Here is a 22382-nt window from a genome sequence, read left to right as displayed (position 1 = left end):
GGTCAGACAAAATAAGCAATTTTAAGGCTCTGGTAACTTGTGGTGGGCATTTGTCATCATTTTGGCATTTTGTAGACTAAATGATTAACTAATTTATTAAAAAAATTTGATAATGAAAATAATCGTTAGTTGCCCTAGAAACAAAGTTGTAATTTGTTCACAAAGACTCCTGGTTGTATAGTTCATAACTCAGAACTTTCTGAGTCTAGAAAGCATGTGCTGCGTCAGCCTGAATCCAGCCGGGGGTTAAACTGTACTCGGTCTCTGCGAGCTCACACAGCTCTCTGGCTGTCTGACCTGCTGCCTGGCTACATGTGGATGAGCCTAAGCCATGTTCCACTACTCCCATCAGCAGACAGACTGGGAAAACCCTGCAAGATGAGCTCACACAGGGACAGCCAGCGTGGCACCGCATGCCCGGGAGTGTGTGTGTGTGTGTGTGTGTGTGTGTGTATGTATGTGTGCACGTGTGTGTCTGAGTGTGACTTTCCGTCTATATGCATGCGTGTGATGTACTTAGCATCGAGAGGGTGGTAATCTGTAAATCTGTTTTGCCTTGGGCAGAAGGTGTGAAACTTGGCGAGGAAGATGGAGAGAGAGAGCGACAGGACAAGAAAGGAGAGACAGACAGACAGACAGACAGACAGACAGAGTGTAAATGACAGGGATGAGTGTGAAAGAGAGGGAGGAAAGAGAAAAAGAGTGTGAGAGTGGTTGATATTACATAACAGGCTTTTTCAATCCTTTGTAGACAATCAGGCATGTTCACATGCACAAAAACAGGACACCAGGTTACATGCATGTGTGCACATACACACAAGGGAGCGTCACATAATTAATAACTTAAATATGCACTAGTAAAAAAAAAACTTGTTCTGAAATTTCATCTGGCTTCACTGTCAGATACTCCTGTAGAAACAAAGTACATGACATAAAATAATAGTCTACAATGCCATGCTTTATTGTACACTGGGTTTCTCTTACAGGACATTTGAAAACAATATCAGCATGCGTGATGCATTCTTTCAAGGTTTTTTTTGTTTTTTTCCTAACAGCCTCCCTCACCCCAGACATAGTGAGGGCAAGTGGAGACACAAACATTTATAAAGCTGTCCTTAATCTCGCAACCAAAACAAGTGAAGTGCAGCGCTACGGGCCAACACATCTCTACTCTGACTGCTGCAGATCCTCCTCACTCCCCCACCAGTGCTCCTGGCATGACCCAGGAAAAGAGAGAGCAGGGAGCTTAGAGAGAGAGGGAGAGGGAGAGAGAGAGAGAGAGAGAGAGAGAGAGAGAGAGAGAGAGAGAGAGAGAGAGAGAGAGAGAGAAAATAACTGGCAGGCAGACAGGATGCGATGGACTGAGACAAAGCATGGGGGGAGGGAGGGGGGGAGCAGGGAGGGAGAGAGAGGCAGTCAGGGGAGAGAAGAGAGAGTGAGTGAGAGAGGAGGGAGGGAGGGAGGGAGCAGAACGTGATGGTCCACGTGACGCTGGCTCAGCCACTGCAGGCTGTTACGTAAGCGCACCCCCTGCCCCGTCTCCTCATGGACTGAGCAGACGCCGCTTCTCTCCAATCCCTCACCCTGCAGCCGCTGCCCGCTTTTTTTTCCCTTCCACTCACATGGCTCCTCACATGGCTGCCTGCCTCCCTCCCTCCATCTCTCTCTCTCTCTCTTTCTCTCACTCACTCACTCTCCTCCACCCACTCATTGCACCCCAGGGGAGCCACCAACCTCTGCTGCCTATTCTGTCGCTCTCTCACTCTCTCTCTTTCTGTTTTTCTCTCCTTTCCTCTCTCTCTTTCTTTCTCTTTATTTCCATCAATCGTTCTCTCCCTCTCTCCTGTGCAGTGAGGCTGCAGCTCCACGCTCAGGGCTATGGGGATATGACAAAGAGGCCACAAATACATGCTTGAGCACACTCACGCACACCTACACAAACTGACATTTCACATATCGTTACTGCACTGTCTGGCTTCTCAAATGCACCGAGTTGCTTTTCAAAAAAGGGACTGTTTTTCCACTTTGAATTCTTCTGATCTTGTTCCATACAATTGTTGAATCATTTGCCTTGCGAAAAAACTGCTTGTCTGACTGACACAAGATACATACACAAGTAGGGAAAGTAACAAAAATCGGACTCTTCAGGTGCCTGTAAGTGACATTGGTTGGCATGTACTGTATCAAGAAAATGCCAGGTAGTCCTGAACATTGTATTATTGCTGTTACACTGAAAGAGTAGGTAAAGGCACATACATTCCACACATACAAAAACAGCCTTTAGTGGGACAGGGGTGCCAGACAAAAATAATCAAATCTGCATAAAATCCCATATGGTTGGAAGACAGCAACTCGCAAGAATGGAATGCAACCACAATCTTCTTTTTCCAATTTTACTTCAGTTCACTTTTTAGTACAATAAAGTGATCTCCATGCGTTTAAAAAGAACATTGTGGTCACAGTCCATTCTTGAGAGCTGCTGTCTTCTTACCATGTGAGATTTTTTTTAAACATATTGATTCCAGTCTTGACAGGAGCAGCACATTTTGTCTAGTGTGAATTCTACAGAGTCACCTCTTCTCACCAGGCGGCCGGAACAGACTCTCCTCAACCTACTAAAGGTGATTACAGACCTGACACGTTTTTATACTTTTGCCCCCTGCCACCCCACACACCTCCTCCATTCTCCTCTCCAGACTCCTCTCGCTCACTTTTCCAGGCCTCTGGCTGAGAGGGGGTGCGGTAGGAGACAGGCTCCTGCACCCCCCACTCGCTGCAGTATTGATTTGTTTGTTCAGTGCTTGCCCCCCTCCTCCTCCTTCCCTTACTTCCTCCCTCCTATTCTGCCTCTCAGTTTGAGTGTGTCCTCAAGTGCCTCCCTGCCTTATGTAACATAGAAAGGCCCACAGCATACTGATGAAGGAGAGTCTGGGCTCTGGGCCCACAGACCTGGGAGAAAACAAGGACTACGGCACTACTGATATGAGTATAGCACTGCTGGCACATGAGGACAAGCCTAAATGCACCAAACAGCAGCAGACAGCTGACTTTCTAGAGATTATACGATCTAATTAATTGACGATATAGGATCTAATTAATTTTTTCCTGCAGCATTGATACAGAGACTGTGATCAACTCAAGATAGTATACAATCATCACTTTTTGGATAAAATTATGAAATTATGATTGTGAAACTAATTGATGAATGAATGGAATATCTCCACAGGGCTTCAAAACCCTGTTTTAGTGACACACACTCCACACTGCCAAGTACTCACAGACTCCTGAAAGCTTTCCTTCTTGTCCAGCATCTCTCGGAGCGTCTGCAGGATCTTGATGCACAGCTTCTCCTCTTTGTCCATGAGCTTCTTGGTGTGTTTGATCAGTCTGACAGAGTGACAGAGAAGTGCTGCCTCAACATGATGTTTCTCACAATTATTTGTTTTGAAAATGAAAGATGCATTGTTTTTGTGCAAAAAGTTGAAAAGCTTTTCACTCGGAGAACTGCTTGACAGAGGTCAGTCTTGCAGACTCACAGACACACGTCTTCCTACTGCAGGCACTGGTTTATGGGTAAAAATAAAGTGATGCTTTATTGATCCCCATAGGTAAATTCCTTTTGCAGGTCAGAGCACAGCATCAGCTACAGAACAGCAACCCTGCTGAGCTGATATTGGCCATTCATTAAATATTGGATATTGGCCAGTCAATGCTGTCTACTACCGATATGATGGAGGTTTTATTTAATAACTGAATAATTCAATTGTGTTTTTTGTAAATTAATTCTTCATTTAGGGCTAGTACTCGATCCCAGAGTTTTATCTACCATTGAATAGGCAGAGTCAGTCACCCTGCCTTAAAGTACTGGTTTCAGTGGAGAGTTTTAGTGTAACATGGTGTAAATGCCACTTACTGCGTTTTTTGTTTTTTTTATGATGATCAGAATACAATTCTGGGGGAAACAGTGACTACTTGCCATTTTTTGGAGAGGCAATCGTCAAACTTATAGATATTGAATATCAACACAAAATATCGGCTCTTGGTGACTTCAGTCAAAAATATCAGCATCAGCCTTCGAAAACCCTTACTAGTCTTCGAAAACCCTTACTACAGGTTAAAGGATGGTCTATCTAACCACTAGTCCAGCCTACCGCTAGTCTTTCCTATAGCCATCGACAGCTACTTACTTGGACATGAAGGCTCCGCTCTCACAGCGCAACCGAGCAGCCTCTGGAAACAGCAGCTCAGGACTGTGCAGAACATCCACCAGCACAGAGAACTCCGCCTGCACCTTAGGACTGAACTGTGCCTCTAGACACGACACAACCCCCTGTGCACACAAACACACACATACACATACAGTGAACAAACAAATGCTTTATTGCAGAGACCGATACTACTAAAGAACATTAAAAAAAAAGCCCAAAAACCCTCAGCCTTGAATCTCCTACTGGGTATAAACGTAGGGTATTACTTCAAAATAGGACTTCTTGTGTACCTGCAGCTTCTCGATGATGTTCTTGTAGTCAGGGCCACCCAGCGGCTCCTTGCGGGGCCGTGTGCGGGCAGAGATCCTCCAGTCCTTGGCCGCCCGCTGCACCATGTTGCTGTGGACCTTCAGAGACAAAGTGTTGACCTGACTATCCAGGTCCACAGGGATGGCTATGGCCCGCGCCTTGGCTGGGGAAGAGCACAAGGGGTTAACCGTACAAATAAGTTTATTCACTCAGCTCTGACGGAAAACAATACGGTTGTCTGCACTTAACCCCCCCCTTAGCTCCCAGTGTCAGTGTGTATATGAATGTGAAGCAGCATGTAGCAGACAAAGAGCATGCATGCTCAGTAAATCCCTTATTTGGATAAATAATGGGAAAAAAATGAGGTTTTCTATGGGCTATGACTCGCCCACGTGCTTGACAGCGGTCAGCACGAACAAGCCATCTGCTTTTAATTGTGTTCTTATGTCCTCCAGATGTAGATGAATGCCTCTATCTCTACTCTATTGTTCAAAGCCTTAGGTTGGACAGCAAAGTAGCAACACTCACCCACATCTGCCAGTGTTTTGATACAGCTCTCGATATTTGCCTTCTGAGCTGAGCTGATCCAGGTGCAGTTGTAAATCCTGAAAGCAGACTGCAGCAGCTGGATGAAGATAGGCTGGTTTGTCTGGGGGAGCAAGAGGAATGACAGAATGTGAAAAGGGGAGAGAGAACAAAGCACTGTTTTTTTTGTAAGTGCATAAGTGAAGAGAATCGCTGATCTAATTCTGATGGGAACACTTCAATATTGTCTCTGATAGGAAATATTAGTACAAACTTGTGCGTAAAGCACCTCAAGCACCTGTTGCAGGTACAAATGTCTGTGATGAAACAAGAAGGTCCCAGGTGAAGATGCAGTGAAGGAGGCAGTGTGCTGTCAAATGTTATTACTCTAAAGTAGCTAAAAGTTGGCAAAGGATTTGGACGTGCCAGGAATGAGCCTCCATCCATGCACACACACACACACACACACACACACACTTCACCTGCTCGTTAAATGTGCAAAACAGTACCTGCAGGTTTGAGTTGTTGACAGAAAACTGTGAGCTGAAGAAGCCTTTGACAATGGCCATCACCGTCTCTGTCACATACTTCTCCAGCGCCAGGTCAGCATGGTTACGGTCTGTGGTGCTGTTGCACACCTGAAGATGTGAAAAGAAAAGAGAGAAAGCTCAAGAGAAAACACATCTTCTCACACTTCTTCACATCACATCTCCACCGTTTCTTCCACAAATGCAGTGTGTGAATGGACTAAACACAGAAATTTAAGTAAGCCTTAAATGTATCTACACACACTTTCTCATTAGAAAAGGAATGTGGATACATCTGATAGAGCCTTACACTGGACATGTCCACCAGGAAGTTGTCAAAGAGTTTCCAGATGTGATTGGAGGTGTAGATCTCCTTCATTTCTACCTCTGTGTCCACATAGCAGTGATTCACAAAGTTCACATAGGCTGTTTTCACCTGCGTGTCAGACAAAAGAAAAGTTACTGGTTAGTTTACCAGACAGGTTCAATTGTGCTCAGTGACACACTGCAGCTCTATTTGTTAAACTAAAAATATTTATATCATTAACTCATACTATATAATTTATACTAAGATTGTCCACCCTTCACCTCTGGTATGCAGTGAACATCAGTGACAACTTTGACGATGTCGTCCAGCGGCAGCAGAGAGTTACACTTCAGCTCGGTGTAAACGTTCTTGCCCTCGGTGCAGGCGGCCAGCAGCTCCACCAGGGTGTTGTGGTAGGCCAGAGCTCCGCCTTCATCCGTCCGCTCGCGCTCCGAACCCATCATCTGCACCAACACTGGGAATGAGGAGCGGTCGTTGTAGAACACCAGCACGTCCTCGCCTCCGTTCACCAGCTGGACACACAGACAGATACACCAGGAAAAGTTACTTAAGGAAATTTGGGTTAACATTTTGGGTCAAATAATGGTAAAAAGAGCCTCTTGTCCCGCCTGATGTCCTGCCACAATCACCATGACATATTTAACATAACCAGCTATGCTAATGTCATCATTATTTAAATTAATTAATGCATTAATCAGCAAATATTTCTATGTCAACATACCTGTCTTGTAACTATCATATCATACACCTACTTGACAATTTATGCCAAAAAAATGACAAAAATGACATGTTCTTGTATTTTCATATCACTTTTACTTTCTGGAAAACAGAAAATCTTTAGTGGTTACTACATCATGTACCAGGAGGCGTGCATAAAAATTCCAACCTATAAAACCATCACAGATTTTTGAACAATCCCGCCCCTCGTTTCTCTCCCTAACTGATATTCCATTGTTTAACACTTCTGGATGATCACTGCCTGCTTTATGTCCCAATACCCTGTTTCAGCAGGAAATACATCACATTAAGGAAGCAAGATGCTCTCAAAATGCTTTCTCATCATGACTTACAGTGACTTCAAGAAGCTTCTTTCCTCATTAAAGTTTTCCTCATTAATATGCAAATGTATGCAGCAAGGTGCTCCAAAATCTAATTCGATCATCTACTCTATAGGGGGAACCTGTGGTGTAAGTATGAAGTTTCTATCATGTATTGTTCTTCAGTTACTGTGTTCACAATGTGTCTACACACACACACACACACACACACACACACACACACACACACACACACACAGATGCCACCATGACGACATGAAGTCCTGCATACCATAGTGGCAGGACATGAAATTAATAACTGAGAGCATTTACCACCCTGGCGGGCACAGTCAGTGTTTGTCACGACTAACAATTCTGAGTCATCTTTATTAATAGTGGCAGAAAATATTAATTTAGACACCATTCAGCATCTCCCCCACATGTTTAATTCTTCAGGTGATCAGTGTAATGAGTGGTTGCAATTCTTACTCGTGGCAATAATATCTTCAAACCTTCGGAAGAACTAGTGTCTTTGTCATCCTGGACGACAGCTCCCATCAGGAGAGTAATGCATCACGGTAGGAAGGTCTTCCATTATGTTCATACTGATTACAACTGTCTTTCTTCATCTTGTTTTTTCCATTATTTAAACCATATCCCATATTCATGCAGTGCAATATCAAACATAAGTCAAAAAGACATGAGTAAATCATTCTCACCTCTGTCATGACTTTGTCCTGACACTTCTTGACGTACTTGCCATCGGCTTTCACGATGGTTTGCAGGAACTTAAGGTACTGGACGTGTCTCCCGTGTGTCTCAATGCAGTGGACAAAATGGTGGACGACACGGTCGCTGATCTCATTACACAGATGGTAGTTGTTCATGAAGATGTGGCGCATGGTCTCGGCCTCCAGCAACTGCTTGAAAAGAGGAGTATAAGAAGAATATTCTACAAACATAGTAGTGATACAGAAATTGTACTGATTCATTTGTCATTTGGAGAAAATACAAAGAAAGAAAACTCTTACTTGGCTCTTACTTCTGTACCTAATACTTCTCTACACACAAAATTTCTAGGGAAACAAATCATTTTTTACTTTTTCTACTGTTTGGCTGCTGTTGTTTCTTATTATTGATGCTTATGCAGTTGTTTTAAGTGGTTCTGGGTAAGAGTTTATGCTAAACTCCTAAAATAGAAATGTATAAGGCATGGCAGTAAGGTCAGAGGTGAACATACCCCTGGGGTGAGGAACAGGTTAAGGTGTTTATGTAGCAGAACTTGGTTCTGTGCGTTTCCTCTGCAGAAGTTCTGCAGAAAAGTATGGGCCAGGGTCATGATCTCATTCATCTTCTCATCGCTCTGTGGATGGACAGAATACAAGACAAATAAAAGGAAAGATGAGTAGAGGGAAAGGCAGACACAAAGACAAACAGACGAAACCAAAAATTATGTTACACAAAGATTTCACAGCAGCATCAGGCGAGATAAGATTCAGCTGGCTCACCTTCTCATAGGGGATCTGCAGCAGGTCCAGCACCACAGTGTGGGCCCCCATGTTCTTCAGCAGCCGCTGCTGCTGGACACGACTCTTCTTACTGGGGTAACACAGCTTACTGAGCCGCAGCAGGATCTAAAGAACAGTCACACACACGTACACAGCTTTTATAGTTACACTAGAGACCGAGAAGACATATGACATGAATAAGACGGAAATAAGGGAATGGAGCTCACCTCTTTGACAATGTTGTAGTTGTTTGCTTTGTTGCTGTCGATCTGAGGTTTAATGTCTCCATCCTGTACTGGGCTCAGGACAACCTCCTGTCAAAACAAATAGATCAAGAAAAAAACAAGCCTCTAGTCACTAAATGTAATTATTAATTTAGTTGCCATCACTACATTTAATGATATGTTTAATGTTTAATTGCTATAGGTTTATCACATCTTTGAGGCCCATGTGCCCACCCATTAAGGTATATCTTGACATTTTAAATTTTGTATACTGTATGTAAAATGTCATTTTCTCATCACAAGGCAAAAGTCTCTGTATTGGTCCTTATTATTATTCCTATCAGTCCTGTTTTGCAAAGCCCTATTTTAACAAACTAGTTTGCGGTGAGTGGTTTCCACTGGCTTCGATGAGCAATGCTAACAATCATAAGAAGCCGTTTTCAGTGTAGCTGGATGACAAATGGGATGTTTTCCCCCCTGAAACAGAGCAAGTCCCTGGTGAGGAAAAACAACATAGTAAAATCTGAATTTGAGAAGTGTCCTGTTAGATGTTGGGTACCCTCAAAACACAATATAGCACCTCATTGTTCTGTTCCTTGGCCTGTCTGCCAGCCAGGTCTTCACTGCTGTAGCCCCCGCTCTTCTCCACCCACAGCTCCGACTTCTCAACAGTCAGACGCAGCTGGTCTAGGTCAGCCTTGATCTGCTTGTAGTTCTCTACATCCTGCTCTGACACTAGCAACTGGACCTGGAAAACACACACACACACACAGGACAAGAAATGAAACAGACACACAGACATTGAGAGGACACCATGTGTGAGAGCAAAAATCCAATAGGCCAGTAGGTCTCACTATACCACTTTGGAAAATTAATGCACTGTTAAAATGAGAGCTGGAGCAGCTCTGCATTCCAGCTGAGAAAGCTCTTACTGAGACAGCTGTAGCCTCGGCCTTTGGGGAACCCTCCTAATCCAGACTGATTACATCAACCATGACAAAAATCACTTAACTTAGGAAGTAACTAATGCCGCCTTCTGTCAGCTCACTCAGCGCTCTAGCTGTACAACTGCTGTGCCGTTACCTGTTTGAAGGCCTGCAGGACCTCGGCTCTCTGGCTGAAGTGTTTGAAGATGAGCTGGAGCGAGCCGGACACCAGCGGGGGGTAATCCTGCATGATGAGGTGGATCAGAACTCGCAAAAACGTCCGGCCACCCTCGTCGTCCAACTCCACCGCACTTAGCTCCGAGCTGAAACCATACATATGCACGCATGCACGCACGCACGCAAATGCACACAAACACGCACAGCAACACTTGTATTTACTGTAGGGTCGTTTCTGTAACCTCCATAAAGATTGTGGAACCTGATCATTCAAGTACACTCAGGCTTATATATGTTTCACAAGTTTCTCTGACTGAATGTTTGAGACTGTATTATAGCACAGGGAGTCGGTAAACAATCACAGCTTCACCTACCTCCCTGCAAACATGGTCTCTGCTTTGGTCGCAATCTCATCTATGTCTGGTTCGGAAGCTGGAGACAAATTAAAGTGGACAGAAAGCTCAACAGTTCAATAAAGTATGGCTGGCTGCAGCGGTTCAACTCAAACACCTAATAAACACAACATCAAAACAATAAACTTGCAGGATTATGCATTAGGTGTTGACTGTGTGTCATAAGACAGAAAGGAGTCTCACCTGACACTGAAGGGACTTCAGCCATTGAGACGGAGTTGTCGGTTGTTAGATTCTTGTCCCCAAACTCTTTCTTGTAGATGGACAACAGGTAGGTGATCCTGTAATCCAGCCTCACACTCAGGATGAACTGACAGGAAAACAAACAGAAAAATGTAAAAAAAAATTAAATCAAACACTCAAAAATAGGTTGAAAATCATTAAATGAATTATCGCTGTAATTTGAATTCCATAAATCGTGAACACATCCAAGCGCTCACCTGTAGGATCTCTATGATCTTCAGCTTGGTGTCCATCACCATGACGTCCTCGTTGTCCGACATGAAGTGGCCTTTCCCGTAGCGCAGGGAGGGAGGGGTGTCAGGGAGGCTGTGAGGAAGGCCTCGACTCATCACCATCTGAGTCATCATCTCGCCAACGCCATGGATCGTACGCAGCACGTTGTTGCCTAAAGGGGAAATTCAACTTCACACATTTTGCTTCGTGCATTTTGTGAACCTAATTAGCATCACAGAGTCGGAGCTCTAGTTTTTAACTCAACTGACATCTTTCAATTCAAGCCTGTGAACGTTTGATCATGTGCATGACATAGTAAATTCTCAAATAACCTAATAGAATAAGATAGAAATCCTCAAATGTCTGTTTCCTTGATATATTTCTGCAGTTCACTGTGGCACTGACCGGCCTCTGGGCTCTTGTTGAGCTTGTTCATGTAGGTGAGCGGGTGCTGGACAATATCTAGGATGGCCAGCAGAGTGCGTGTGAGACGCAGCAGCTCACTGAAGCTATAGAAGCCAAAGTAGACCAGGTTACGAGACAGATTCACAACCTGGAAGAGATAAGTAAAGGCAAGGAATTCATGATTACAAAAACATACCACTTTGTAACAGAAAAACACAAAAAAAGCTACACAGGATGAAAATACCCTAATTGTGTTTCAAATCAAGAAAAATTCACCATATTGGATATTATTTTACCTCTAGAGTGAGTTCATTCTTTTCTTTGTCCCCAAATGGAAAAGGCTGGCTGACCACATCTTTGAGATATTCCTCCACAAACTCCATGGTGGGGGCAAACTTCCTCTTCATCTCCTCTCTTGAGGTGTCTGTGGATTCATACTCGAACCTGCAGAGACGCACAACAGTCGCTTAACTCACAAAGTAAGCACACACCATAATACACATAACTAAAACACACAACAGGCGCTCACTCGTGGATGGTGATCTTGGAGGGGATCTCGGTCCAGAGGCGGGCGTAGCGCACGGGCACCACCGCCTCCTGTGGGTCGCGGTCCACATGCATATGAAGCATGAGGCGGCAGAAGGAGGCTCTCAGGTTGTAGGGCAGGCAGTCGTCGAACATACAGCGCAGGATCAGGTCCACAGGCAGCTGGCAGGACACCTGGTTGATGGCGAGGTACTGGCGGTCCAAACACATTTTAGCAAACAGGTTCAGCTGGTACCTATAGTGGAGGCAAGGGGTGATGGGGAGAGTTAATAGTGAGAAAGACGGGAGGAACATGGGAGGGGAACCTTTGCTTTTAACTTCGATGTGGTAGGAAATGTGTATAGAAAAAAAGGAAAGAGGATTGTCATAGATTTTATTATTATTGGAGACAGGGGATTGAGCAGATGGTGGAGGTGCATAAAGGTGCAATTTGTCACGGCGGAGGAAGAGAACTACAGAATCCCACCCTCACCTGTAGTAGGTGATGATGTCTACATCCATCTTGTGGTTGCCCTTGGCGTCCTGGGCGAGGTGGCGGATGGATTTGCCATGAGGCTCCTTGTGGCTGTCAATCCAGTAGAGCCAAACCTCCTCCTCATCCACCTCCTCCTGCAGCAGAGATGACTCCAGGGTGGTCTCGGTGTTGGGGATTAGTCTGGGGGAGGAGGGAGGGGGTGGGGGGGGTGGGGGGGGTGGGGGGGGGGTGAGAGATGAAACATTTATTAGGAAATTCACACACATTCCACTTTGCTGTAGAGCTGCTACTTCTGCTGTCAGAATACTGAGAATATCCATTTCACGACACGCACACTGCACTCTCACATGCTGCAGAGTATATGCACGTTTTAACATGTTTGAGATGACTAAAATATGACGTGCTGAAATGTGGGGATAATGGTGTGTCACTCACTTGGTCTGGATGAGGATGTCTGCGTTGGTGGGGTTCAGCATGAATTTACAGATAAGCTCCTGTGTGACCGGGATGGCAGTCTTATTGGACACACACAGATCAGAGAGATAGTCCAGGAATCTGGAAGGGCAGATCAGATATTGTATCACCACATTTGACAAATGTATTACAAACGCAGTATCAGCATACAAGTATACAATTGATTGTGCAACATCTGAATGTGTGTGTGCCTGTGTCTGCCTGTCTCTCTCTTTCCATGGAAAATTATTCATTCTTATCTATGTATTATATGACATGTTATGATACGTTTTCTGTGTCTTACATTGTATTTTATTTAGGCCTCAGGCATACAGTACCTTACCAAAATTCACCAGTTAACCACAAAGTTCTTGACTATGCATGACTTCTAACTTCCATGCATAAAACCTGAATCTTCCTGTATTTTTTATGAAATTGATCCACTTGGGTTGTCACATGTTTAGGAGGTTCCTGTGTCTGACCTGGGCTCTCTGTTGCGTCTCAGCAGGTTGACGAAGGTCTCGATCTCCTTGGCTGTGATGTGTTTCTCCAGCAGCTTGCGGTTGTTGTGCAGCAGAGCTGTGATCGTGTCCTCAGCCAGGATCTCATAGCCAATCTGGGACTGCATGATTGAGAACTTTTTGGCTATGTATTCCTAGGCGCCACAAGAAACACATGGTTATAAACAATTCTGATGTTACTAGTGGAGTGACTTGAGAATTTGAAAGACGAAGCCGGAGAAATACGGAGGCATAAAAATGTGCTGAGTGGTGAAATGACTGCACTAAGTCTGTGGTTTTTTTTAACCGTTATTTATCCAGGGAACATTTGCTGAGCATGCAGACTCTTTCTCAAAAACGCCCTGCTTCACATTCAGAAAGTTACCCATAACCACACCTGAGAGCTGCCTAGCACAAATACAGTCTGCTGGCCACTGAGCAGCTCTACAAGAGCAATTTGGCGGTTAAGTTTCTTGCTTAAGGGCTGCATGATGGTAGCTGTTGAAAGTGGGGAGAGCAAGAGTTATTCACTTTCCCCACCCACATTTTCCCACACAGGTTGGGAATCTACACTGGCAAGCTTCCAGTCATAAGCCACCTCTCTCGCCTTAGACTAGTATGATAATGAGCATATTGATGAGCCTAATGAGCAGGACAACTCCATATTAGAAGTTGTAGAGGGCTGCAACATGCCTGGTTCTTCCGATAGTCCTGTTGGGAGTGGCGCAGCACCCTGTAACAAAGTCTCAGCATGTACTTGAAGTGAGCATAGCGCTGGTCTCCCAGGTCCTCCAGCTTCAGCATGGGACCATCGCCCTGGTCAGTGAAGGGGGCCTTCAGGATGCCAAAGATCTAGAGACAAATAAACCCACACACCAAGATGAAGAACAGAACAGGCATGGAAACACATGCTGAGACACAAACAAATGCATCCATGCACACATGCACATATGCACACACATACACACACATACACACACACGTGTAATGGCAAATACTGGCGTAAGTAGGCTACTCTTGTTATTGTCTGTGATATATACAGTACTACCTCACTACTTCATGAAATGTATGGTCCTATTTTTTCTTTTTACTGCAAAACTCATTAAATTCATCAATGAAGTGATTCACCACATAGGCACAAAAGTGCAAAAAAACAACAACCCTGCCCTGAAAGAGGGAGTACCAAGTTAATCCCATGTCATTTTCTACCTACTGGTTGTATTTACATCATATTTGCACTGATGGTCTATAGGTAGTGTCCCTACACTCCAAAGCAACCAGAATGTCAAAATATGGTTCTATTATGAAGCAGCAGCCTTTTATATAAGGCCTTATTATAGGCGGAAATATCAAACAGTTCATTTTTCTGAGAAATACTCACTTCTAATCCTAATCCTAATGTAATAATACTGTAATCAGTACCCAATTATGCTAATAATTCATTTCAGGTAGTCACTGACATTGTCTCATCAAAAACAAGAAGTAATAGTTTGTCACTGAGCACTATTATTGTGACTATCCAGTGAGTATAACCCAAAAAAGTACACAAAAATGCCTGCCTTATAACAGGGAATACCAAGTTGATCCCATGTTTTTTAGCCACTGGTTGTATTTACATACTTCATATTAGCACTGATGGTTCTCAGGTAGTATCTCTAGACCTCAAAGTAACCTTAAATTAACCACAATGTCCAAATCGAGGGCTTGGAGCCAAAGGGGTGTAAGAGCGATTTTGGTCGAATATGAGTATTATATATCAATTGAAAGGTCTCAGTGAGATCTTTTCAGTGCCAAAAGGACACAACTGAAATCATGACCCATAAATTTTAATTAAACAAAAACTGAAAGCCGTAACAGTAAAAGTAGGGTTTCTCAGAAAAATGAACTGTTTGATATTTCCGCCTATAATAAGGCCTTATATAAAAGGCTGCTGCTTCACAATAGAACCATATTTTGACATTCTGGTTGCTTTGGAGTGTAGGGACACTACCTGTAGACCATCAGTGCAAATATGATGTAAATACAACCAGTAGGTAGAAAATGACATGGGATTAACTTGGTACTCCCTCTTTCAGGGCAGGCGTTTTTTTTGCACTTTTTTGCCTATGTGGTGAATCAATCCATTGATGAATTTAATGAGTTTTGCAGTAAAAAGAAAAATTATGACCATCCATTTCATGAAGGGGACATGTCAAAGTTATGAAAAAACAAGGTCTTGGTTGTTAGGGGTATCTCAAAATTTTGTGGGTTTGGTTCCTGCTCTACTAATCTCTGATTCCCTTGCAGTAATACCATTGAGATTACAATGGGCATCATTGTCTGTCCTGCACCCTAATGTTGTGGTGCAGACAGAGCCTGAACTGATTTGCATTCTGTCCCAGCATAATGAATAGAAAAACAGACAGGTGTGTGTGTGAGTGTGAGAGTGAGTGAGTAAGTGAGTGAGTGTGTGTGTCTTACCTGGGCAAGGATGTCCTGTTCCCTCATGAGTTTCTGCCTCTCTCGGTTGGGTCTGGAGATGACCACAGACAGAACATCCTGGCCGTTGTTCGGTACCACACACACAAAGAAAACCAGGTCCTCCAGGAGCTTAGTCACAAACCTGAAAATATATGAAGGCAAAAATAATGTATGAAATCATGAAATATGCTCACTGAGTGTGTTACCTTTGCATCATGCCTGTGTCTGTACCTCCTCTCATTCTGAGCGATGTTGCCATATTGAAGTTTCCTCACGGTGGACTCCAGGACTTTGCTGGCATCATTGGCAAAGTCCAAGTCCCTGACCTCCGACAGGGGAACAGATACGATGGCAAAAGCCTCTTTGTCCTCTTTTGTGGGACAGGTGCCAATCTATGGTAACAGCCAAAAGAAATTTTAAAATAATGCATCCGTGTTTATGTCAACCAATCATTTGTGTTGTGTTTGTGTTGTGTTGTGTGTGCGTGTGTGTGTGTGTGTGTGTGTGTGTGTGTGTGTGTGTTGACCTTGAGCATGACAGGACGCTCCTCCTCTGCGTCAATGGGAAAGTTGGTGCTGGTCACCCAGGTGTTGGTGCACAGGTGCCTCAGCCTCACATAGGAGTTTCTGAGGAAGGGTGCAATATAGTTTTTAGTGTTTTTGTGAGATTTTACTGCAATTATTTCATTGCAAAAAATGGCCATCAACAAGAAATTTAGTCTCATATTCAGTCTTAAAATCTTATTTTTCTTAAAACAAGTGAATAATTCTGCCAGTTGGATGACATTTTTCCAGAAAACAACTGTCAGCATCTTGAAATGAAGCAGAATAAGGACTCGACTTGTATCAAGAAAATGACACTTGATTGAAGAAATCTCTGAAAACCAGTTGGTTTGCATTAAAAATAAGTGCAATTACCTCACCCCACTGGCAGATTTATTCACTCGTTTTAAGAAAAATAAGATTTCGAAGACTCAACACTAGATTAAATACCTCTTTAAGATGGATATTTTTAGCAGTGTTCAAACTCATTAGTGTATGTCAGCTTGAAATTTTCACCTCCGATCCAAATTTATTGACACACTGACAGTTTGTGAGAAATAACCGCAGTGAACACACAACAGCAGAGTGAAGTTAGTTGTTATTGTGGGATGCACTGAGTCAGTGTTGACTGACCTGGGCACCAGGCAGTCGGCCCTCTGCAGAGTGGTGGCATCCAGCTCAAACAGAGAGGCAATGTCATTCCCATGGGGAACAGATACCAGGGTGAAAGCAATCTTCTCTGCTGCTTGACGCTTCCTCTTGGAGAACACAGTGTCTGTCTCACTCTGCCGCACAAATACATGCACGAACGCACACACACACACACACACACACATATACACACACAGACAGACACACAGAGGGAGAGAAAATATGTGAAATTAAAGTTTGCAATCTTTAAACTTTTTTAGACAGATGCATAAGTAGAAACTGTTATAGTAATCAAAACACATTTATATGCCAATTTAAATTGCTCATGTACATTCAAAATTTTGCAGTCTTGGTAAATTACATCATTTCATCATATTCTTAAACTTCAGCCTCATTTAGCAAATAAGACATATATGGTATATTTATGGTGGGCATTAGTAACTCTATGCAAGCAAAAGTATTTCAACTGCTAATTGGTAGCAAGTGTTTTGACATGCATGTTTTATGTTTTGCATCAGGCTGGCCATGAATTTTTACTCTCTTTCAACACACCAAATATGCAAATAGTTAAATACTGATATATGAGCCTCACTGTTGATAAAATCTATAATTGAACAGGGAAAGGTATGAGCCAAATTACGCTGTCAAAGCTTCTTACAGTAATGAGGTATAAAATTACATGGAAATGTAGCAAGAGAGCCATGACTTCTCTCGATGGTGTTTTAGACACTGCGGTACATAGGCTGGCTCGTTCTGCACTGTGCAGATGCAGCAGATAATGGCCCCGCATGGTGAGGGTTAATTTCTCCCACTGTTCTCTGCATGTCAATGGGAAGCTCCCCAGAGCTGCCTCCATGCCTCCGCTTCTCTTTCCTCCCACTCTCCCCTCCCCTCCCCTCCCCTCCCCTCCTCTCCTCTGGTGACTCACCCCACCAGCTTAGCACAGGCGAGCGGAGCAGAGCAGACAGCACGTCTGCCTCCCCTCCATCCCCTCTCACAGGGCACCCCCACACCCAGACGTTATGTAAGGAGCCCCCTGTGTGTCTGAAATTCAGCATGTGCATGCGAGAGTGTGCGAGTCTGAGAGGAGTTTGTGTGTGTGTTCCTTACAGTGGCAGAATACAAATGTGGAAGGTAGCTAAGAGCTGAGAGAAACGTCTGGATATAGATTCAGAGCTGAGAGAGTTTGGCAGAGTTTGTGTGCGTGTGTGTGTGCGTGTGTGCGTGCGTGTGTGTGTGCGTGTGTGTGTGTGTGTGTGTGTGTGTGTGTGTGTGTGTGTGTGTGTGCGCGCGCGCGTGTGTGCACGTACTTTGTGAGTGTGAGAGAACTGGTGAGATTGCATAACCACAGCATAAGGAGAGAGAAAGGGGCCTGAAGTTGGACAGACAATGGAGAACTGCAGAGAAAATCTTTCAACCACACACTCCAACACCTTCTGTCTTGTTCTCTAACTGCTTCTCTCTCTCTCTCAAGCAGTCAAGTGGCATTCGCCTCAGCTACGGTGTAAAACTCCAAACTGCTTTCAATGCTCAGAGCCGCAGATGTCTTGAAATATAAATATCTACCAGGCGTATTAGAAAAAACACAAATCTGTCTGTAAACAGTAGTAGATCCGTAGAATGAGGTCAGCTGTGTGAGATTTTACAGCACAATGTGCTTGTTTCACTGACTCACCTCTCCCTTGGATTCCACGTTGTCATCTTTGAAATCAGGGTTCACCTACAGGGAAATGGAGTGATCAGTGGCCTCAGATCTAGATACCCCTGATGATCACAAGCCCTCTCATATCTAAGAAACTATTCTACAGCAAAGGATGGATGACAGTGGTGATATCAGTGGGAATGCTGCCACCTACAGCATATCAACTACCTTACTATCCTTAAATTTCTTACAAAATTAGATATCCTCAATTTGTGTGTGACACAAAGTGACACTTCCTTTTACAAAATGATTGCTAGCACAAAATCGAAACAAAGCAGCTCGTTTTCTAAAAGTGTAGGTTTAGTGATTGAATATTTTATTATTGTATATTTTATTTTGTGAGTAGTTATATGACCCATGAACCACATTCAACCACTGTCAGGAAGACATAACTTCCACATATCATCCATGATCCTCTCGCACAGAATATTCATGGGTCACAAATGGAACTGTTGAGCAAAAAGAAAGAGGTACGATAAAGATCAAAGAGTAATCCCCACCTCAGCAGCAAGGTAGTTCCCAGTAGCCAGGTGTTTGAAGCGGAAGAGGCTGTTCCACTGGCCGGCGCCTCCTCTGCAGGGGTCGTAGTGCACAACCTGCCACAGAGACACAAAATAATAAAAGGGCATACATACACAAAGGAGCATTTGCTTTTGTCCTCCTTTCATCATGTTTTTCTTTCTCCTACAAGCCTGTGTTTTAGTGTCAACCTGTGCTTGCCTCCCACTGACACCAATACAACGCAAAAGGGCATTTCTAACAATGTTCAGAGTTCTGGGTTTATGTCTACATGGGTATTATAACACTGCCTGTTCTTTTGCTCGTTGGTATTTGTCAGCATGGCTGCTTACATTGTGTTAATACACAAAACAGCTCACGCTAGGAGGGGATGAGTTTACCAGCAGTCAAAGAATGATTCCTGTTTTTTTTCTTCATGTGCTTGTGCGATGGTTTTTAACAGTGAGAATAAGAATGCATGGTTTGGTTCTCTGGTACTTGGCCTGCCAAAATCAGTCAGAGTCAGAATGAGAATCACCTTATTTGCCAAGTACAATAAATGTGCAGGAGTTGGTGTTTGTGACACTGGTGCCAGAACATATCAACAACTGACATGGCAACATAAGTACAGACTGGCACATACAGCAGAGGGACAACAGGAACTCACACTCAGTGCAAGCCAACAGTGCAGCACAGAGTGTTTAAAAATGTTGATTTGTTGATTTATGTTGATTTTATGAACATTTCACCATAGCCCCAATCACTTCCATTCAATTGGCATTAGCAGTGTCTAAATTTTGTTGATGTATGCTTGTCAATTACCAGAGATACAAACCATGCATTGCAATTTCACCTTGTCCAGAAAGCACTCAATGAGGACAATGAGTCACCTGAATATCACATGAAAAAAAAAGACATTTTTGGCAATGTCTAACTTCTAATTCTGAAAAACAATTTCTGAGCAGGTATTTCACAAAGCAGCAACAATAACAATCTCACAATGACAGATAAGAGAGCTACTATGGAAGTCAATTTCAAGTTTGGGATGAGCAAATTGATAAAACTAAAGCTATTAGATAGAAATCATCACTAGCCACTGGAGAGACACAGAAACAAAGTCTGCAATGGCAGTATTACCCTAGGACTCAAACAAAACTCCTATTACACAGTATGGGGGCACAAGCTGAAGTCAAGTACTGAACTGTTGTTGTTGTCGGAGCACACACAGCACACACGCTTGTGTATCCACTACATCGAGGACTCCGTATTCAAAACAGCTATTTGCCCACACACTCTTCCTCCTATCTGTTTACTTTTAGGAGATAAGGTGTCAAATCCACACATAAAGCTCCTGTGTGTTTTGGATTGCATGTCAGTGCTGTACCTCGATCTCCCAGAGTGCCTTGGAGCTGGTGGCAGAGGTGGCAGACTGCCGCAGTGTGGTCCTGAGAAAGACGTGCTGCTGCTTCTTATACTCATCACAGGTCAGGAACTTCTCCTGCTCGGCGTGGAACAGCCTCACCACGTCGCCCTGACAGAGGACGCATACAAACAGGCTAGACTGCTGCATGCAAACTGGAGGCAAACTACACAGTTCTGCCCAAATGACACATATTGCACAAGCAGTATCAAAACCAATAAAAAAAACATTCCTTCATCATATTAAAAAACATATACAGTACATATGACATAAATACAAATGACGGTAAGCCACATACCCCCTTCAGCACATCTTCCCTGTAGTCACTGAACTTCATGAACAAGTTGACCTTCCAGCTGGTGTTACAGTTGACAGCATTAACCTGCAGCACCAACCAGAGATGGTAGAGGAAAAGGGGAAGATACAACATAGCAGAACTGAACAATAACTCAAAAAAAAAAAAAAAAATCGTAATATGAACTATGAACTTCTGCAATTTGCAAATTGCAGCGGCTGCAATTAATTGCTTAAGAGACAGGGACATCCAAAATAGATTTCTAAACAAGGTGTTTTAGTCTTTAGTCCATGAATCAAGTACAATATTAATGAAAATCTTTCATCATACTCAAACTCAGTAAATCCTGCACACTGGCATCTATTTTTTTTTAAACAAAATAAATCACTTTTCTTTAAGCAATTTTAACATTCTAAAAACATTTTGACAAGAAAAAGTTCTGATGATATGAATCACAGTTTAAATTGCAATTCCAATATTCTGTCAAATAATCACAATGAGATTTTTTGTCAATATCTTTCAGCCCTAATACCAAGCTTTTTTTTTTTTTTTTTTTAAATCATACAGTTCGTACATTCACAAATGAAATAGAAATAAGATAAATGAGTGAGCCCCACCTCCTTGCAGCCAGGATTGTCTAGCAGCTCAATGTTGCTGGCGTGAAGAGGCTGCCCTGCGTTCACTGGCATCAGCACCACCTTGTCTCCAACCACCACCTTCAACCCAATTACAGACAGTCACAACCCAGCAGGAGACACAGGCTCAGACTGGTTTCAGAGTGGCTGAATATCCAGCACTGTTCAAACTGCTAAAACAGAAAGCCGGAGTGTACCCATGCAAGGGGTTCGTCTAAGGTCTGCAAACATCTGCTCATTTGAAAAAAAAAAAAAAAATTGGGTGCTATGTGCAACAGCAGAAGGATGAGCCTCACATGAGCAAGTGGTTGAGGTGTTTCATGGCAAACAGGTTAATTCATACAAGGTGAGTCAACATTAATGCAACATACAGTAGCATGGTGACTGAAACCTATGCTGTTATTTTATCATTACTTGCTAAATCCATGCTCTCTAACCCAATCATATTGCACGCAGTCAAGTGTATCTCATGTTCAAGATTAAGCAGCCACACACAAGCACACTGTGGCTTTAGAAATGGTTGGTCCACTCCTCTGAAGTATATAGAAAATAACAACCGACTGGATACTTTTAACGCTCAACCTGAAAGTCTACATGCAGCAGAAAGGCTGGTGCAACCATGCTTTTAAATGGCATTCTGTGTCTGACCTAAAAACACACAGGCAACATGCACAATCAAGAGCAATACCTTTAACCATAGGATGCTAAAGCCAAGGGGAAGGACAAAATCATTATTGTTATTTGAACAGGAAAAACATTCAACTGACATTCTATGGGATGAAAAAGTCGGCTCACGCACCGAACGATGCGCTGTACTTGAAAAAGAAAGACATATGAGTTTCAAGTTGCGATGCTCCTGTCACTGGAAATGTAATGCCAAGCAAAGGGAGACCTACATTATCTCCCTCGCTGCGGAGCTTCCAGAAGGGCTGGATGTAGAACCAGGAGCCCTCGTTCCCAGCTGGGTCCAGAGACACTCGCATGGCATTCTTCTCCAGCAAGGCGGGCAGCCGCTTGTTCACCGTCAGGTACTTATTACTCTTTATGTGCAGGAGCTGAGACACAAGAATCGGGTCGTTTCAGTAGCAGTGGAAAAAAAAGCTTATTACAGTAGTAGTTTGTTATCATCTCAAGGTAACTTCTCTCTTGGTTTAAAATTGTT

The 22382-nt window shown here is 43.4% G+C and overlaps 1 protein-coding gene across 1 annotated transcript in view; it reads right to left on the bottom strand.

Annotated features, from left to right (window-relative positions):
• Positions 1 to 22382, bottom strand: part of itpr2 (inositol 1,4,5-trisphosphate receptor, type 2) — a gene marked incomplete at its 3' end in the record, with an annotated part of 45504 nt that overhangs the window by 17155 nt on the left and 5967 nt on the right. Inside the window, exons 5-37 of the mRNA XM_071547300.1 lie at positions 22117 to 22275; positions 21203 to 21301; positions 20589 to 20672; positions 20255 to 20401; positions 18873 to 18968; positions 18346 to 18390; positions 16653 to 16804; positions 16004 to 16103; positions 15709 to 15869; positions 15478 to 15619; positions 13711 to 13869; positions 13000 to 13172; positions 12500 to 12619; positions 12062 to 12244; positions 11573 to 11824; positions 11340 to 11487; positions 11044 to 11191; positions 10623 to 10810; positions 10366 to 10492; positions 10144 to 10201; positions 9750 to 9915; positions 9247 to 9414; positions 8670 to 8753; positions 8443 to 8568; positions 8175 to 8297; positions 7654 to 7854; positions 6158 to 6409; positions 5880 to 6005; positions 5552 to 5680; positions 5046 to 5166; positions 4499 to 4680; positions 4188 to 4330; positions 3279 to 3387 (exon numbers count right to left, since the gene is read on the bottom strand). Of these exons, the coding sequence (XP_071403401.1) occupies positions 3279 to 3387; positions 4188 to 4330; positions 4499 to 4680; positions 5046 to 5166; positions 5552 to 5680; positions 5880 to 6005; positions 6158 to 6409; positions 7654 to 7854; positions 8175 to 8297; positions 8443 to 8568; positions 8670 to 8753; positions 9247 to 9414; positions 9750 to 9915; positions 10144 to 10201; positions 10366 to 10492; positions 10623 to 10810; positions 11044 to 11191; positions 11340 to 11487; positions 11573 to 11824; positions 12062 to 12244; positions 12500 to 12619; positions 13000 to 13172; positions 13711 to 13869; positions 15478 to 15619; positions 15709 to 15869; positions 16004 to 16103; positions 16653 to 16804; positions 18346 to 18390; positions 18873 to 18968; positions 20255 to 20401; positions 20589 to 20672; positions 21203 to 21301; positions 22117 to 22275 (4671 nt within the window). The remainder of the gene's footprint in view (positions 1 to 3278; positions 3388 to 4187; positions 4331 to 4498; positions 4681 to 5045; positions 5167 to 5551; positions 5681 to 5879; positions 6006 to 6157; positions 6410 to 7653; positions 7855 to 8174; positions 8298 to 8442; positions 8569 to 8669; positions 8754 to 9246; positions 9415 to 9749; positions 9916 to 10143; positions 10202 to 10365; positions 10493 to 10622; positions 10811 to 11043; positions 11192 to 11339; positions 11488 to 11572; positions 11825 to 12061; positions 12245 to 12499; positions 12620 to 12999; positions 13173 to 13710; positions 13870 to 15477; positions 15620 to 15708; positions 15870 to 16003; positions 16104 to 16652; positions 16805 to 18345; positions 18391 to 18872; positions 18969 to 20254; positions 20402 to 20588; positions 20673 to 21202; positions 21302 to 22116; positions 22276 to 22382) is intronic.

This window comes from Centroberyx affinis, unplaced genomic scaffold (genome assembly GCF_046629955.1).
Source record: "Centroberyx affinis isolate AG114_WGS23_722 - 3 ecotype Tasmania unplaced genomic scaffold, CSIRO-AGI_Caff_v1 ptg005786l_1, whole genome shotgun sequence".
Lineage (NCBI taxonomy): Eukaryota > Metazoa > Chordata > Actinopteri > Beryciformes > Berycidae > Centroberyx > Centroberyx affinis.
Note: the sequence above shows the minus strand (reverse complement) of the source record. Positions and strands in the feature narration are given on the sequence as shown.